Source organism: Trichosurus vulpecula, chromosome 5, assembly GCF_011100635.1.
Source record: "Trichosurus vulpecula isolate mTriVul1 chromosome 5, mTriVul1.pri, whole genome shotgun sequence".
In the NCBI taxonomy this organism is placed as follows: Eukaryota; Metazoa; Chordata; class Mammalia; order Diprotodontia; family Phalangeridae; genus Trichosurus; species Trichosurus vulpecula.
In genome coordinates this window covers 124,064,771-124,081,407 of record NC_050577.1, presented here as the reverse complement: position 1 = coordinate 124,081,407, position 16,637 = coordinate 124,064,771, and the positions used below count along the sequence as shown (strand labels likewise).

Sequence of the window (16,637 nt, the reverse complement as noted above, 5' to 3'; positions counted from 1 at the left end):
TTGTATTAATTCATACAAATATTCCCATGCTTCTCTTTATTCTTCATAGTTATGGTTTCAGTACAGCAATATTCCTTTACATTCACATACCACAGTTTGTTAGGCCATTCCCCAATGATAGGATCATAAGAAAATGAGCAGGAGGGCTTTAGAGGTCATTGAGTCAAACCTCCTTATTTGTCTCATTTTATAGAGTTTAAGTGACTTTTCCTTGGGTCACACAGCTAGTAAGTGTCTGAGGCAGAGTTCAAACCCAGGTCTTTTTGACTCAAGTCCAGCATTCCACCTATGCTGTCACACTGTTACACAAAGTGTTGTTATGGATATTTTGGTGTATATGAGACTGTTATTTCTTTCTTTTATTCAACTATCATTGGGATCCCTGGGTTAAAAATGTAAGGAAATTTTAATCAGTATTTTTTACAAGATAACCCACATTTTGCTACCCTTTGACCCAGTGAAAAAGTGAAAACCCAACATCAACACAAACTGAACAAACTGATCACTGTGTAATTACAATATATAATTTCTGGCAGTTAGCAGTTTTCTCTTCAAAGGAGAAAGTATACCTCTTTTCCTTCTGTAGAGGTGAGAGACCATGGATGTGGAACCCTGCAGACACTGTCAGATTTGGCATATGTATACATACACATACACACACACACATGTATATGTGCATATATATGTGCATATATATACATATATACATACATATATACATACACACATATATGTATATATATGTGTGTATGTATATATGTATATATATATGTATGTATATGTATGTATATGTATGTATATGTATATGTATAGGGTAGTTTTGCTGACCTGTTTCTTTTTTCTTCTTCTCAATTTTCTATTCTTTGTTATGAGGTCTTGATGAGTGTGATGTGCATTTCTGAAATACTTCTGAATCCAGAAGATCAAAGAGATGCATTTAAGCATCTTAGAGAATACAAGCGCTGGCTCTCTGGAAAGGGGATGAGAAAGTGATATGTTTGGAAATGATGTGAACATAAAAACAAAAGATGTCAATAAAAACCTCAGAAAATCACTAAATATTTTAGAATGTTTTATTATAATAATTATATGAAGTTAGTTATCTCACAGGCACATTATATTATTATACATTTATATTACATATATACTTAAATATTAGATTAAATCTTCTGCAACCACAGTATCAAAAATCCGATAGCAAATTTCCTGCTCCTCTTCATTTCTGACATGATAAGACTTGATAAAGCATTCTAACCAAGGGTATTCTCCTAGGAAAAAAAAGTTTACCATTAAAACCAAGCACAAAAAAATTAAAATGCAAAGCCAAATACAGTAAAAACTGAAAAACTAATATATAAAATCAACTGGCCAAATAAGTTTTAAATTGCTTTTTAAAAATTAGTTTCATTTATTCAAAATAATTTACTCAAAACAGTTGCTGAATACATGTAATAGTTTTGAAGACATGTACTCATTTTGAAGTTATGTACTCATTTTTCTTTTTTTATAAAAGATAGTTCTACTAGAAGACTAAAACTTTCCATTGGGGAGGAAGTGGCCATTACCCAGAGCTAACTGCCAGAAATTAACTTTTTATATTTTCAACTAGTATATTATATCACTTTTATCATTACTTGTAGAATATAAGTTCCTCCAAGGTGGAATCTTTCACTTCTGTACTTGTATCCCCAACATCTAGCTCATAGCAGGCCATTTGTTGAATGATTGCTAATCAACACTACTGCATTGCTGTTCTCATAGCTCCATTATAGCCATCATCATTTTGACTGCCAATGGATGCTTCTACCTCAGGCCAATCTAAAAAAAGTCTCCCTTCAGCTGGATCCAGTACATGAATGAAGTCAGTACAGTGGTGCATGGCGGTATACCTGAGCCAGGCACATGTGAAAAAACATCTGGATAATTCCCATAAATAACAATGAAATTTTCACATGCCAACAGCCAGTGAAGATTATTTTGAAGTTTTGGTTGTAAGTAAAGTTTTCTCAAGAGTTGTGGGTTACCGTTATTACATTAACATTGTCACCCCCACCAGTACATTTGACTTACTTTGCTTTGAAAGGCTGTGATGGAGTACTGGACTTGGAGTCTGAAAGGGTTGGGTTCATATCCTGCCCCAGACACTTACTAGCTATGTGATCCTAGGCAAGGCACTTTATCTCTGGGACTCAATTTCCTCAACTGTAAAATGAAGAGGTTGGACTTGATAACCTCAAAGGTTTTTTGCAGCTATAAATCTATGATCCCATAAAATAAATGTACATAATTTACACAGGAAAGTCTTTAAGTATTCTTAAACATCAAGTTTGAAAGAATCTTGGGAACCATGACTGGCAGTGCTTGTTGATTATTTAACAACTGGAATATAAAACCCAAATCTGTTTCACTGAAGACAAACGGGGCTCCATTCCTCCATGTAGTACCTCTACTATTACTCACATTTGTATATCACTTTAAAGTTTGCAAAGTATTTTACATACATTATAGGTTTCAAGATGCAATTCAGGTAACTGCCTTGCATTTGCTATGAAACATTTCTTCCAGGATTACAAAAAATTTATAAACTACTAACTTTTAATCCATAGGTAGCTGCGAAAGCATGTTGAAGATGTGTGACAAATGACAATAAGTTTGCATTCAATGCCATTTGTGGATGATCATAAGCTTAGAGCTGGAAGGAATCTTAAAGTGCATCAAGTTCGATTGCTTCCCTTTACAGATGAGGACATTGAGGCCCAGAGAGGTTAAGTGATTTGCCCAGGGTCACCCAGCTAGTAAACATCTGAAATAGAATTTGAAACCAGGTATTCCTGACTCTAAGTCCACCATTCCATGTACAAAATCACACTGTGATCTTTAACAAAAAAACTTAAGGATTATTTTAAAAATTATAATAAAAAGAATTTATGAAGGATGGTTTTCTCCTCCCATATGACAGATTCATTCCCCTAATAGAACATAAGCTCTGAGGACAGGGTCTTTGTATCTCTAGGGCCTAACATAGCATTTGGAACACAAGACACAGTAATTAATGTTTGCTGATTGACTGATATAAATAACACAGCTGTACTTTTCATTTTAGATCTTCCTGAGAGGAGGGGCCTCAGGAAAGAAAACTAACACAGAATTTGAGTCTTGCTCAAGTGTCAGTTTCCTCAGTTTTCTCCATTTGGAGAAAATCTTTCTTTCACACCTCAAGGGCAAAGATGCTGAGAAGAGGGGTGGGTTCATATTCTGTCTCTGCATCCCTGGCGGGTAGGATGGCACTGGGTAAATGTTTGTTCAGTTGAACCTGGAAGTCCAAGATACTAGCTTTGGAGGGTACTGTTAGCTCAGATTGAATTTAGAGTCTAAGATAGGTGTATGTGGGAGAGGACTGCTAAAACCCCTCAAATTAAGAACGGATTATACACCACAATAACACATCTTTGTAAAATAAAGATACGACTCTATAAAAGCAAGGAAAATTACATGAGTTAAGATTTTGTACATTTTATTTTTGAAAAGCTAAGGTGAAATTCTGAAAATATGATTGCCTACCAATTTTTCTTCCTGGCGGACAAAGCATGTACATGATCATTTCCATGTTTTTCTGAAGGTCATCACTGTTTAGAATCTCTGAGGCAGGGATTTGAAAAAAATGTTCCTGAAAAAGATGAGAAAGGTTTATACCAGAACATCAGGAAACACTCACTCTATATTCACCTTCTGTAGTTAATACAGACATTATAACATTTTTAAATTGCCTGAAGCACTTTAGGGTGTATCATTCAAAAAATAGTCTATACATTTAAAATTAATGACAGGACAAATTCAAATTGTGACTTACTACTATAAGATATGACTATTAAACTTGGAACAATCACAGGACATTTGAATTTTTTCACAAATGCTTTCTGGGATTCAGAAACATTCATCTCAATTGAAAAACTAATATCTTCCAGTCTTATTTGTATAAGAACCTTCGTATAAGAAAGATTCAACAATTATTAGGATTGTATTATAAGCTGTATTATTATATTATTGTGGGTTGTTATCTTAGTACTAGAAAAAGAGCTCTTCCCTTTATTCTTCTCCAGAATTCTTTCCTGGTACTCCTAAACTCTAGTTACTGGTAAAGTAGCATTCTTACTCTTTCATTTTTTACATCTGAACTTTAAATTTCATTGTATAGGGAGGACCCAGTGATGAAACTCCCTCTATCAATGCAGGTGAGGTCCCATTCTTCAATTTATAGAATTAAAAAAATTGTCTGGGTCACTAAAAGTGTAAGTGATTTGCCCAAAGTAACAGAGCCAGTATGTGACAAAGATAGATCTTGCACTCAAGTCTTCATGTAGTCTTAGACACCGAATCAAAGACTCTTCTTATACTCGAATAAGGTAAGTGAAATGCCAGCTACAGTGAATATATAGTAGATTATGACCATTTTGCAGCTAGGCACTTGACTTATGGTTGGAGTGAAAGGTTCCCATACAGGAACACTTAAATCCTATGCCATGGTAAGAGAAGTGATGGTCATCCCTCGTATCTTCCTCCCTTTTTCTCTTTCTGTAACATTTTCACTAATAGCTGACATGCATTAACTAATTTTCATTAACTAATGTTTTCAAGCTTATTAATTTCATATAAGAATGAGAAAAACAGGCTTTTCCAGATCACATGAGCAACACAATGGCAGATTAGACATTTTGTCCAATACCTACAACCTCTCCAAAACAGAAATTATATGCCAAGAGTAAAGCAACTTCAACGGTGTCCATGGTCCAGTTCTTCTAGAATTCAATTAAAAAAATGGACACAAACCAGAAACTCTCAATGAACCAGCTATATGGGAGACTGTAGCATTCCACCAAGCCTGAAGGAAGTACAGTACCCAGTTGGGGCCAATTTTGACCATTCAAAAGTCACCTGGGGTGGAGACTTAGATGGTGAACTGTGAATTGCCCAGTGTGGGAAGAAGCTGAGATGCTTTGAGATTTAGCCCCCAAGGAAACCACAATCAAAGAGGAAGGAGTCAGAAAGTGAATGATAAGGAAAACAAGGGTAGCGGGGGAGAGAAGAGTGGGGAAAACATGGCCAATCTAAGTAAATATATTCCGATTAACTAAGAATGCACAAGGTCTGTTACTTACACAGTCCATTAGGTATACTTTCAGGGTTCCTGTTCCATCATCAAGAGTAAATGTCATAACAAATACATACTGGAGTGGTACAATGCCCAGTGCTAGTGAGGGAAAAAATGTTTAAGTTTTATGTATTCATTATTTACTGTTACAATCAAGGCTAATTTGTATGTTGATATAAAAAAATGAGTATACCTATCCCTATCTCCTTAATGCTATTTCAAAGTCAGCACTTGCTTTTCAAGTAGTTATAAGTTGGAATAATCCTCATAAAATTGAATAGTAATGCCTGACACCCTGTGCAACCAACTTGACTGATTAAATAGCTACATGATTTTCCATCAAAGTCCTTCTATGCTTTTTTCCTGGCTTGGAGGTGACTTAGGTAACCTGGTTAGATCCTAGGTTACCTAAGGCAGCAGCAACAGAATACAAAGCTCTAGAAAGTCTGACCAAATTAGAAAGACTTCAAGTATGGGCTTTGCAATACAGTAAAAGTATTTGTTACCTAGACCACTAAAGTTATGGTGAGAGAGATCCATCATTGTAGGGTTGGTCATCAAGATTAAATTGTTTTGGCCCCAGAAACTCATGGAGATGGTTTACTAGTACATGGAAGGTTTACAAGCTATATTAGTAGAGAAAGTACCCACATTGATGAAAATATGGATTCTTAAAGCACTCAAGTATTCATATTACTATAAATTAGCTTGGATATGAACCATTCAACCATTAATTAAAAGGTATTAAGATGTTTTCATTTGTGAAATCTATCAAATTATCTTTGTTCTTTGCTGTATACCATGAGGAATACAAACCTAAAATGTTGTACAAACTGTCCTACTATGATTCTATGAAAACTGCAAATTTTCTCTTTTATCATATTGGCAAATGGGACCATGAGTAAATTTGTCTAAAAGTTTAAGAATGGTAGATGGGCAAAAAAATTCAAAAGCTAGGGTTTTGGCATTTGGCAAGGTTAGAAAAAAAATATGACAGAACCTGTACTGCTAACAGTACCACAAATTACCATTAAGATTTTGTTCTTAGAAATAGGAGATTTATCCAGTAGAAGACATTTATTACTCATAATGAATGTTTATAGAATTAATGAACTTGGCATTTTCTGGGATTGTAGAAAAGCCTAAAAAAATCAAATTTAAAGTAAATGAAAAATGGAGAGGAAAACTATCATACTTAAGAAATATTTATTTATTTGCCTATTGCACTGACAATAAGCAAGATATTTTGGCTAGGTTCTAGGAAGACTGTGAATTAGTGAAAAGTCTGTACCAAGGCTGTGGAAGATACAAAGTTGGCAGGGATAGTTAATATGATAAAGACTAAAATCAGTTTTCATAGAGCTCTCAATGTCTGAAACAACTGTCTAAGAGGAAATTCAAAGTCCCACACTTAGGTTTCCAAAAAATAAATTGACTGAAAATGTTTGAAAATTTTGTTCTCAAGTGTTTCAAGTATTCCCACTTAAGTATACCCTACTGACTAACACTATGAAGAAAGAGTTCTCTAAGCACAGAGAACCTACACTCACTTTCCCAAAGACCAAAAACAGTGAAGTCCTAATTAATCAGGTATTCTTAGTATTGCTGCACTTTGACAGTAACAATTACAGGCCAAGAAAATATTACCTAACCTTGGGCAATGCAAACAGGTGTCCACGATGCTTCTTTAACAAGAGAATTCAGATTCTGCATTGTCTTCAATTTAGAACACTGCTTGCACCTGATGTGGAAAACAAAATTCTGATTAGTAAATGTTAAAAATTTCAATATTATGTACTCACTATGAGCAATGTATTATGATAGGTACTGGGAGAGATGCAAGATTATTACATAATCTCTACCCTCATAGACTTTGTAATTTGTGATAGGGATATTACAAATAAATAACTATATTTGGATTTAAACTCTATCCTGAGCTCCAATCCTATAGCATCAAATGCCTGAAGAGTATCTATAGCTGGATATCCCACTGGCACCCACAATTCAACATGAACAAGATTGAATTGTTTTTTCCTTCTTAAATCCATCCCTCCTCCAGACTTCTCTATTTCTATTGAAGTTCTTTCCAGGCTATCAGCTTTACTGTTAATAGCTATTTAGATTATTTTGTGAGATTGGCTGTGAAGATGTATCTATTCAATACTCTTTGACCCAGAGATACCACTTGTAGGACTACAACCGAAAAAGATTCAAGGAAGAAAAGTACTCATATATACAAAAATATTTACTGTAGCTCTTTTTGTGGTAGAAAAGAACCAAAAACTCAGGGGATGCATATTGATTGGGGAATGGTTGAACAAACTAGTACTGTTCATCCTTCCTTTTGTAGAGGACCAGTGACATCACAGGGTGATGTCTTGACTTGCACATGAATTGTATTTAAATGAGGCAGAGTTGCACAAAGTCATAAGCCTCTGTCTTCTGGAGTCAGTGGCAAGACAAAAGTCAAGACGACTGGCAAAGGCCCAGGATGCAGTGGATGACCAAGCTTTAAGTGCTCCACAGTCTCTGCTTCAGCCATTTTCATAGCCATTGGAACAAATTATTCTCATCCTCCCATTCCACTGGGGAAAGTCTTCATATGCTTAGGACATCCTCTAAATCCTCTCAAACCAACAGGTTTGAAAAACATCAGTTATACTCAACCTAGTTTAGCCTGTCTGCTGAGCCAGTTTTACCAGGGTGTGGCTGCTATATATACTACAGCTTCTTGGAGCCACAGGCGAGAGTTGGGTGAATAAGTGGATAGCAAAGGTAAATAGGCAGCCCTGAAAAAGGCTCAGCAAGCCCTCACAATCCAAGCTTGTATAGAAATATAATGGAATACCAAAGTGAGTCAGTCAATAGACATTTACTAAGCATATACTATGTGCCGGGGACTGTGCCAAATGCTGGAGAAATAAAAAAAGAGGCAAAAGACAGTTCTTGCCTCAGAGAACTCACAATCTAATGAGGTAAACAAAAAAACCCAAACAAATATGCACAAAAAAGTAATATACAGGACAGGGAACAATAAAAAATGGAAAGGTACTAGAATCGAGAGGGGTTTGGAAAGGCTTCCTGTAGATGGGATTTTAGTTGGTACCTAAAGGGAACCAGTAGGCAGAGATTTTAAAAAAGGAGAGCATTCCAGGCATGAGGGATGGCCAGAGAAAATGCCTGGACTGGAAAAATGGAACAGTTTTGTTCATGAAAGTCAGGAGGCCAGTGTCACCACACTGAAGAATATGTGGTTAGGAATAAGGTGCGAAAAGTCTGGAAAGGTAGGAGGGGGCAGGTTAAGAAGGACTCTGAATGTCAAACAGAGGACTTGATATTATCCTGGGGGTGATAGGGAACCAACAAAGTATACTGAGTAGGGAGGTAATGTGATCAGACTTGCATTTTAGGAAGATCACTGGCTTTTGTACTATACTAAATGGTGAAGGAAAACAGCTTTCAGAGAAAACTGGGAAGATATATGAATTGAAGCAAAGTGCAGTGAAGAGAACAATTTAAATTATTACAAGAACATGGTCAAAATGAACAACTTTGAAAGACTTAAGAACTCTGATCAATGCAATGACTAACCATACCAGAGGACCAGTGATGAAGAATGCTACCCATCTCCTAACAAGAGAGGTAATGGGCTTAATATGCAGAATCTGACATTTCTGGGCATGGCTAATGTGGGAAAATGTTTTGCTGGCTATGTATGTTTGTCACAAGTGTTTCCCTCCCACCTCCCCCCCCACCTCCAGGTGAGTTAGATAGAAAAAATGCTTAATTGAAAAAAAATTTTTTTTAAATTTATGTTATCTATGTAGGCTTCCTCACACTTTCAAGCAAGTGTTAGAATTACAGAACATTACAGCAAGTGCTGTATATGATTTGGCTCCCTCTTTTTTATAGATGAGCAAGCCAAGGCCTCAAGGATCTAAACCAACTACCTTTATAAATAAATTAAAATTTTATTTTTGAGAATTCTATTTCTTGAACAGATTTAATGTTGGTGTAAAACCAAAGAATAAATTCGAGATTTCCAAACCACCAAATATATTCAAATACATTAAAGCTTTCCAGTTATCACAGAATAATGAATTTCTATAAATACGCAAAAATCTATTGCCAGTGATCTAAATAAAAAGTATACTGAGATAATATAGAATAATTTTTCGCAACCTGCAAATCTTAAAAAACTTAAATAAATACCACGGTTCAGAAATGTATTTCTGAATCTAGAGGTATTTTCTATCTAAGCAAAAATTAAAAACTGGAAATTTCGCTCCTTGAGTTTGCAAACACAGTGCTTTTTAATCAAATTAAAGCATCATAACAGTACTTTGGTACTGATTTATAAGTGTTCTGCATTATATCATGTGATCTTTGCAATTCATGTACTGTATATAAATTAAACATGGCTGGATACTCTGGTACATGCCTGTAATCTCAGATTGCTACTGGGGAAGGCTAAGGCTGATGAATCCCTTGAGTTCTGTGGTTCTGAGCTTCAGCAGGTCTGAAACCACTTGTGCTAAATCTAGTGCCAATGTAGTAAGTTCTGAGGAATGGAGGACCACCAGGCTAACTAGGGTGGTATGTAATATCCCAGAAAAACATAGAAGGGTAAGGCTGAACATTGTTGGATCAGTCCCATGTGTGACTGCTCTATTTCCAGCCTGGGCGAGAGAAGAAGATGAAATCTTAGGTAGATAGATAGATAAACTGATTTTAACATCACTATCTCAAAAAGGAAAGGACCCTATTTTATGTGATAATAGAGACATGAGTCACTAAATTAAAAATGATATTTATATAGCTTCTAATTACACGTAATTTTAAACTTTGTAAACATACCCATAGTGCCATGTTTTCCCTTGTATGAGGAATGGTACTGCCAGATCAGGGATAATGAGGTCTTCCTGGCTGGATTTAACAGGAATAACACCTTTAAACTTTTTTGAGAGTTGATAAATTTCACTCAGTATTCCTCCTATTAAAAGGAAAAGTGATTTCTTAGAAATAGTATTATAAAATTGTTTTGTTTACTACGTAAGGTTTTCCCATTTCTTTTCATAGTTTTAGAATTAGCACTTATAATTAAATGTAAGACAGGAAAAGTTTGCAATATATTAACTTAATACATGAATAAAGGCTAAAGAACAAAAAGGGCAATCATGGAAGAAACACTAAGCCATTCGGAATAACTTATTTTAGCAATTATATAAAACTTCAAATGAGTCATCTGTATATGAAGTTTTATCATATTATTATGAACAATTCTAAAACTAATGGTATAATTTATTATAACAACAGTAATCATCTTTGTTAAAAGATAAAATTATATGTTCTATTACACACAAAAAATGAAATTACATTTTTTCTATCTGCTAATCATTAAGGTATAAAGAGTTAGAAATGGCACAAGGAATTTTTTAATTTCTTCAAGAATATTACAATTAATTTTAATAGATGAATGTTTCTTCCACTCTTGTTCTTCTCATAATGTGGCATAATGCTGGAGCTGGAATGAGGAAACATGGGTTCAAATCCAACCTCTGGAACTTACCAGATATTTGACATTGAGCAAGACACCTTTTCTGAGCTGGCATTTGCTCATCCGTAATTTGGGATAAATACTAATAGTACCTACTACTACAAAAATTCTCCAATTTTTATTCAATCCTTTTTCAAACCTAATTATCTAAATCTGTAATTCAGAGAGCTAATCCTACAGTCATAAAAACCATATTTTAAAGTTTTTTCTTTTTTTTTTTGGGCCAGCCAATAGTTCTGCCCTTCAATTGAGAGCAACATCTTTCCCTTAATACTGCAAAGACCCATGTTTATCCATTCTTTACTACTAGGTCTGTTATTGGCACTGAAACATTATTGACATTGTCAGCAGGATTCGATGGAACCCTGGAAAGCTAGCCATAATATTAGGAAACTGCTGTGTGTGTCACTCATCACTATGTTCAGAATAAAGGCTCAGTGTTTGACAGTCAACTGGTACAGTGGGGAAGGTGGGGTAGTTCAGGCTGGTAGTAGATACAACATAATCTTCAGTAGTATAAGATATGCAGGGAATCTTAACCTTCCCATTACATGGTGAGAAATCACAGTGCAGAAATCTTCTATTTTTAACATTTTTATCTTAGTAGATAAATCTTATCTTCTAGCACAGGCAATCTATGTTCAAGAGATGGAATAAGTTATATCACTGAAAAATTTATGATCACATCAAGAGGTGGAATGTCAAGAGTGTAGGAAAACAGATAAACTTGGCCAATGCTTCCTCGGTATCCTCAAAGTATAAAAAGACCTTAACCTGAAACACACTGGTGTATTTTCTATGGAAGATATATGGAAAAACATTGAAATGAAATATAACATAGCAAAGATAGCTTCTTTTTCATTACAACAATGACTACAGTAAACCATCCCCTACTATCTAAAGTGATTTTCAAGAAATGCTACTAGAGACATCTACGTTCCAAAAATCCTTCTGGAACTTTATCTCCTGGATTACCATTCATCACAAATAAAGATAAGGAGCATCTTGATATAGTAGATCGAGTTGGCCTTGGAGTAAGAAAGACCTGGCTTTATATTTTACTTCTGAAACATATTAGCTGTTATGACTGAGCACTTGGCCAGGCAGTGCCCTAGACCAAAACTCCCAAGTGTGACTAAAATGTAACTGAGAAATGCTTAACGAAATAAATAAAAATATAATTGCATAAATAATATTAAAATTTGTGGTTTTCTAAGTCAATGTGTGGCTACAGGGATTCCTTTCTATTTGAGTTTAACACTACTGTCCTAGATAATAATTTAAGTTACAAATGAATTGCTGATCTGCATTAATGGAAGGAGTTTCTCCAGAAGTTCTTTATGTAGATACAATCACGGTTTGGGACTTGAGTTTTCCCATCTGTAAGATGAGAATAAAAATAGTACCTACATCACAGGGTTGTTATCAGGATTAAATAGGATGAAATATGCAAAGCACTTTGCAAACCTTAAAGTGCTATATGAATGATGATGTTATGATTGCTATTATTTGGTCAGTAAAATTTTGGTTAGTAAGAACACAAAGCAAGTTCCCTTTAATTATATGGTATTTCCTAAGAAAAATTTTAAATAACATTAAAAATACTTTTTAAATGTTCACTTGACTTTTACTGAAAACAAATTGAAAAAGTAGGTTCAATATTCATTCTTGTTAAACTTAATAACATTATTTCTTCCAAAGCCACCCCTTTCCCATTCTGATACCAAAAGACAACTTTACTCAGATGTGTTAGACAACAGTGACATCAAGCGGCCAAGGTAGTAGCTGCTAGTCATAAACCAAGAGCCATCTTACTACCCAAGTTCAGTTTTTACACTTTACTTAGAAAAAACCAAATAAACCCAAACTTAGATTCAGATACAAATACTCTCAGTGTTTGGTTAAAAAAATCCACAAACAAACAAACAAAAAGTCATTTTTGCTACTATCAGTTGAATCAGTATGTCAGGGATATCACACCTAAGTTTTATGCAAAATTAATGCTTTACTAGAGGAAAAACAAGAGGAACAACCTAGTGGTCAATGCTCTTCTTATAATAAAAAATAAATTAAAAACTACATACCTTCTATCATTATCAAGGTATCTTCTGGGGCTTGGAGAATTCCATCATTTTTTACAAAATGAATAACTATTTTTCTTTCTTGCTGGTTTTGGGAAGTCCACATTTCTGAATCGTATAGTGATGTATTTTGTAGTTTGGGATCTGGATGTTCTGTTGCAACCTTTTGCAAAACTAACTCAAGGTCACTTTCATGTGGAACTTCTTGCCTAAAACCATTTTATAATATATAATACAAGCAAATGATTGTCCTTTATTATAAAGATAATTATATTTAGACAGCTAAGTAGTTCTTATGCACAATAAAACATTTAGCAATGTTATGAAATGCAACTGATAAGCACTTTCAAATAATAATTTTATATATATACCAGTAAGCTCAAACTCTGGATTTAAAACTTCAAGACTGTCTCTAATAATCTCCAGGAATGTTACGAAAACCTTAGAAAAACTGATTTCCTAAAAATAGGAATAAGCTGTTATATAGCACTTTTAATGGAATATGGATATATCACGAAATTAAGACAATCACGTTAGTCAAAATTCCAAAAAGGATGAAAATTAATGAAAGACAGCAAAGATTCTTAGTCTTTTTTTAATGTCATGGACCCCTTAGGCATTACAGTGAAGCCTATGGAATACTTATCAGAATCATGTTTTTAAATGGATAAAAAAAGTGGGATTACAAAGGAACCAGTAAATTGAAATCAGTTATAAAAATATTAAAAAAAAAAAGTTCACAGAGAACAGGATAAGAAACCCTGATTAGAACAAGTCAAAGCCTTGTAGATCTCCCCCATCACCAAACGGTATGTAATGTAGCATTTAATGAGAAACAGGGAATATGCTCACAAAATCACTATCAGGGTGACAACTCCAAATGATTTGCAAGGCAATATATATACACTATACGTGCAATTATGCTCCCCCAAGTGTAACTACTATAATAAAAGGGTAATATGACAGAATTATGAAGCATGTGTTCATCAAGAACCCCAACGTAAACATTATAAAGAAGTGCATATTCAACATATATGAATTTCACAAAACTCTAAAATCTTGATGTGTGATTTGCTACCTATCATAATTCTTACAAGGCAAGTCCATCTTAAGTCCTAATATAGGGGATTTGGTTACTAATGAGTCAAAAACAATTTCCTATCTAAGAGAGGTCTAGAGCATGAATCCTAAACTACAACCGTATAGCAAAACATCAAGAGTGTGTATGTATACATACATCAACAGATGTATAAGCGTGACTGAACATTATTACAAAACCTTAATTAACTGGTGTCCAAATAAGTAGAACCATCAGGACTTAATACAGTATCTTGCACATAGTAAATACTCAATAAATACTTACCAAACTGACTCAAACCATTATTTTTGATGCATATTATATGTTTAGGTTAAAGAAACAAAATGAATTAAAATTATCTCATTAACAGACTCAGGCAAAAACAGCAACTTTCATGGATGTGTGCTGCTGTCAGTATATTATACACTTTAGTCAGTATATTATATATTTTATGTACATACACACACCCCTACAGTGCTTTATAGCTAAGAAGTGATGCTTGGGACAGTGAATTGGTTGTGATGTAAAATCATTAATCATCAAAGGAATATGAAATTATGCACACTATTAGGTACTTACGAAAACAGGATAGTAAGGATTTTAATAAGAATTCCAAAAAGTTAAAAAAGGTCATAGGTTAACTAGAAATTGTAATTAACCAACCAGAATATTCTATTTCTTCAATGTAGAGAGAAAGGAAGGAAAGAGGGAAGGAAGAATTAAGCACCTACTATGTGCCAGGCATTGTACAAATATTATCTCATTTGATCCTCACAACAACTCTGGGAGCTAGATATTATCATTATCCCCATCTTACAGTTGAGGAAACTGAGGAGAAAAGAAGTTAAGTGACTTGCCCAGAGTCAGTCACAAAACTATTAAGCATATGAATGTAGATCTGAACTTAGCTCTTCCTGACTCCAGGCCCAACGATCTATCCATTGGGCCACTTAACTCCTCTAGTAAATTAAGGTTTCACTCTAATGCCTTTCTTGGGAGCAACACCTCCCTTACTCCTCAAAAAAAAAACAGAAAAAAGGCAAATGAGAAAATCCAGCTGAGTATTTTGAAAAAGTAAGAGAAATTAAACATTAAATGATGATTCTTCAGAGGTATTTACCAGGGCTACCAGACTGAATCAACAGAGATTAGTGAATATTCTTACTGAAATTAATCAGAAAGGTGTAAATGAGGATTACAGTTTCAAAACCCATCACGTGAAACCTAAATATATTTACTTGATCATTCTAAGACTTAAAACTCAAAGATACACTAACACACACAGATAATGTGAAGTAAATTATCTTTTTGAGCAGATAAAACACTTACAGTGAATGGCATTTAGGACAATGAAGTTTAACGGACTGATAGAGTTTCTGGGGTTCATAGTTCCTCAGTTTTGCTCTGATGCGATACTGTTGAGGGGCATCATGTTTCAAAATAGCACTCAATGGAGTTGTCTCCAAATACTGGTGATCTGTAAGTACTATAAAGGAAGGTTTTTGGATGAATGCAGCATTCCATGAATCCCTCTGAACCAAGTATTTATAATGAAATCCAATTAATTTAGATGACTTTAATTCAGAATTTGCAACAATCTGGACAAAGGGTTGCCAGAAATGAACCTTACATTATCTGCAAAGAAGGGATTTTCTAGGAGTTCTAGGTAACAAGAGTGCTAGGGCAATGCTTATTGTATTCAAGATAACCTACTTTTAATGTAGTTTAGGATATCCTTTTAGATATAATACACCAATTAAAATATATCCTATGTGAACAATTCAAATTTGCTTTAATTAACACATTAAAGCAGATACCTTTTAAGAAACCTGTACTAGGAAGCATTTTGACAATGCAGTCCTAATTACCGTATGTATTTGAAATTAATACAAGGTAGTTCTTTGAAAGTCATCTATTACTCAAACATCTCTAATTAAAGACCATACAGCTAATTAGTCCAAACTGACAAAGTTTTACTACACTACCATTAAAACTCCTAAATTGGCTGTCTATTTTCTTCCTGTATGACCCTGAGACTCATTCTCTTCATTGCTAAGACAAGCAGATTGATCTAAATAACATCTAAGATCTCTTCAAAAGCCAAATCCTATGTGTCATGTTCTACTACCATGATCATTCTATACTATTGCTTCTGGAACCACACTGGGAAGAAGTTGAGCTCAATGCAAGAGAGGGTAAACTAGAGAGTAGCCAGTAAAATAAAGCATTTTAGTTTATCTTGGAAAATAGGCTTGGAATAATACTAGATAATTTTTGAAACTAGGCAGGGATGGGCCTCATCTGCTTGTGATATAGAAGCAACTTCTCCTACTCTAGCTGAACAGTATCCAACAGTGTTCGACTGTGGCGCAAAGTTCTATGGGTCTCTAAGGGCCTTTCTCTTTCCTTCTTTCTATTATATGACTGTTCTCCTTAGCATTCAGTTTTATTCTAATCTCTAGAAGGTTGCCTCCATCTAGCAAGATTCAAAAGCTATTAGTTTAAGGGAAGATGATTTTAAAAATGATTTTTTGAACTCCCATTAGTAAAGATGATCAACTTAATTAATTGCAGGAACTTATTATGGCCTTGGGGAATTGTCATACTGTAGTTTTATATAGAAAGGTCAACAGCACAGCCCTTTAAACATTTTAAAAATATTTCCTCTTGAACCACTATAAATGAACAGAGAACCAAAACACAAAGCATGATCATTATTAAATGTATTCAAGTTATATAATTAGATGGTCACATTTTTATTAAGGTGAATAT

The 16,637-nt window shown here is 34.4% G+C and overlaps 1 protein-coding gene across 2 annotated transcripts in view; it reads right to left on the bottom strand.

Moving 5' to 3' along the window:
- Positions 1–1,066: 1,066 nt before the first annotated feature.
- POT1 (protection of telomeres 1) overlaps positions 1,067–16,637 on the bottom strand; it is a 133,572-nt gene continuing 118,001 nt past the window's right edge. Inside the window, exons 14-20 of one of the 2 annotated variants that reach the window (XM_036762125.1) lie at positions 15,195–15,351; positions 12,791–12,996; positions 10,007–10,142; positions 6,802–6,890; positions 5,157–5,248; positions 3,562–3,667; positions 1,067–1,268 (exon numbers count right to left, since the gene is read on the bottom strand). In XM_036762125.1, the coding sequence (XP_036618020.1) occupies positions 1,156–1,268; positions 3,562–3,667; positions 5,157–5,248; positions 6,802–6,890; positions 10,007–10,142; positions 12,791–12,996; positions 15,195–15,351 (899 nt within the window). In that variant the 3' untranslated portion in view covers positions 1,067–1,155. Of the gene's footprint in view, positions 1,269–3,561; positions 3,668–5,156; positions 5,249–6,796; positions 6,891–10,006; positions 10,143–12,790; positions 12,997–15,194; positions 15,352–16,637 lie in introns of those variants that run through there. The other variant, XM_036762126.1, reaches the window with a different exon arrangement.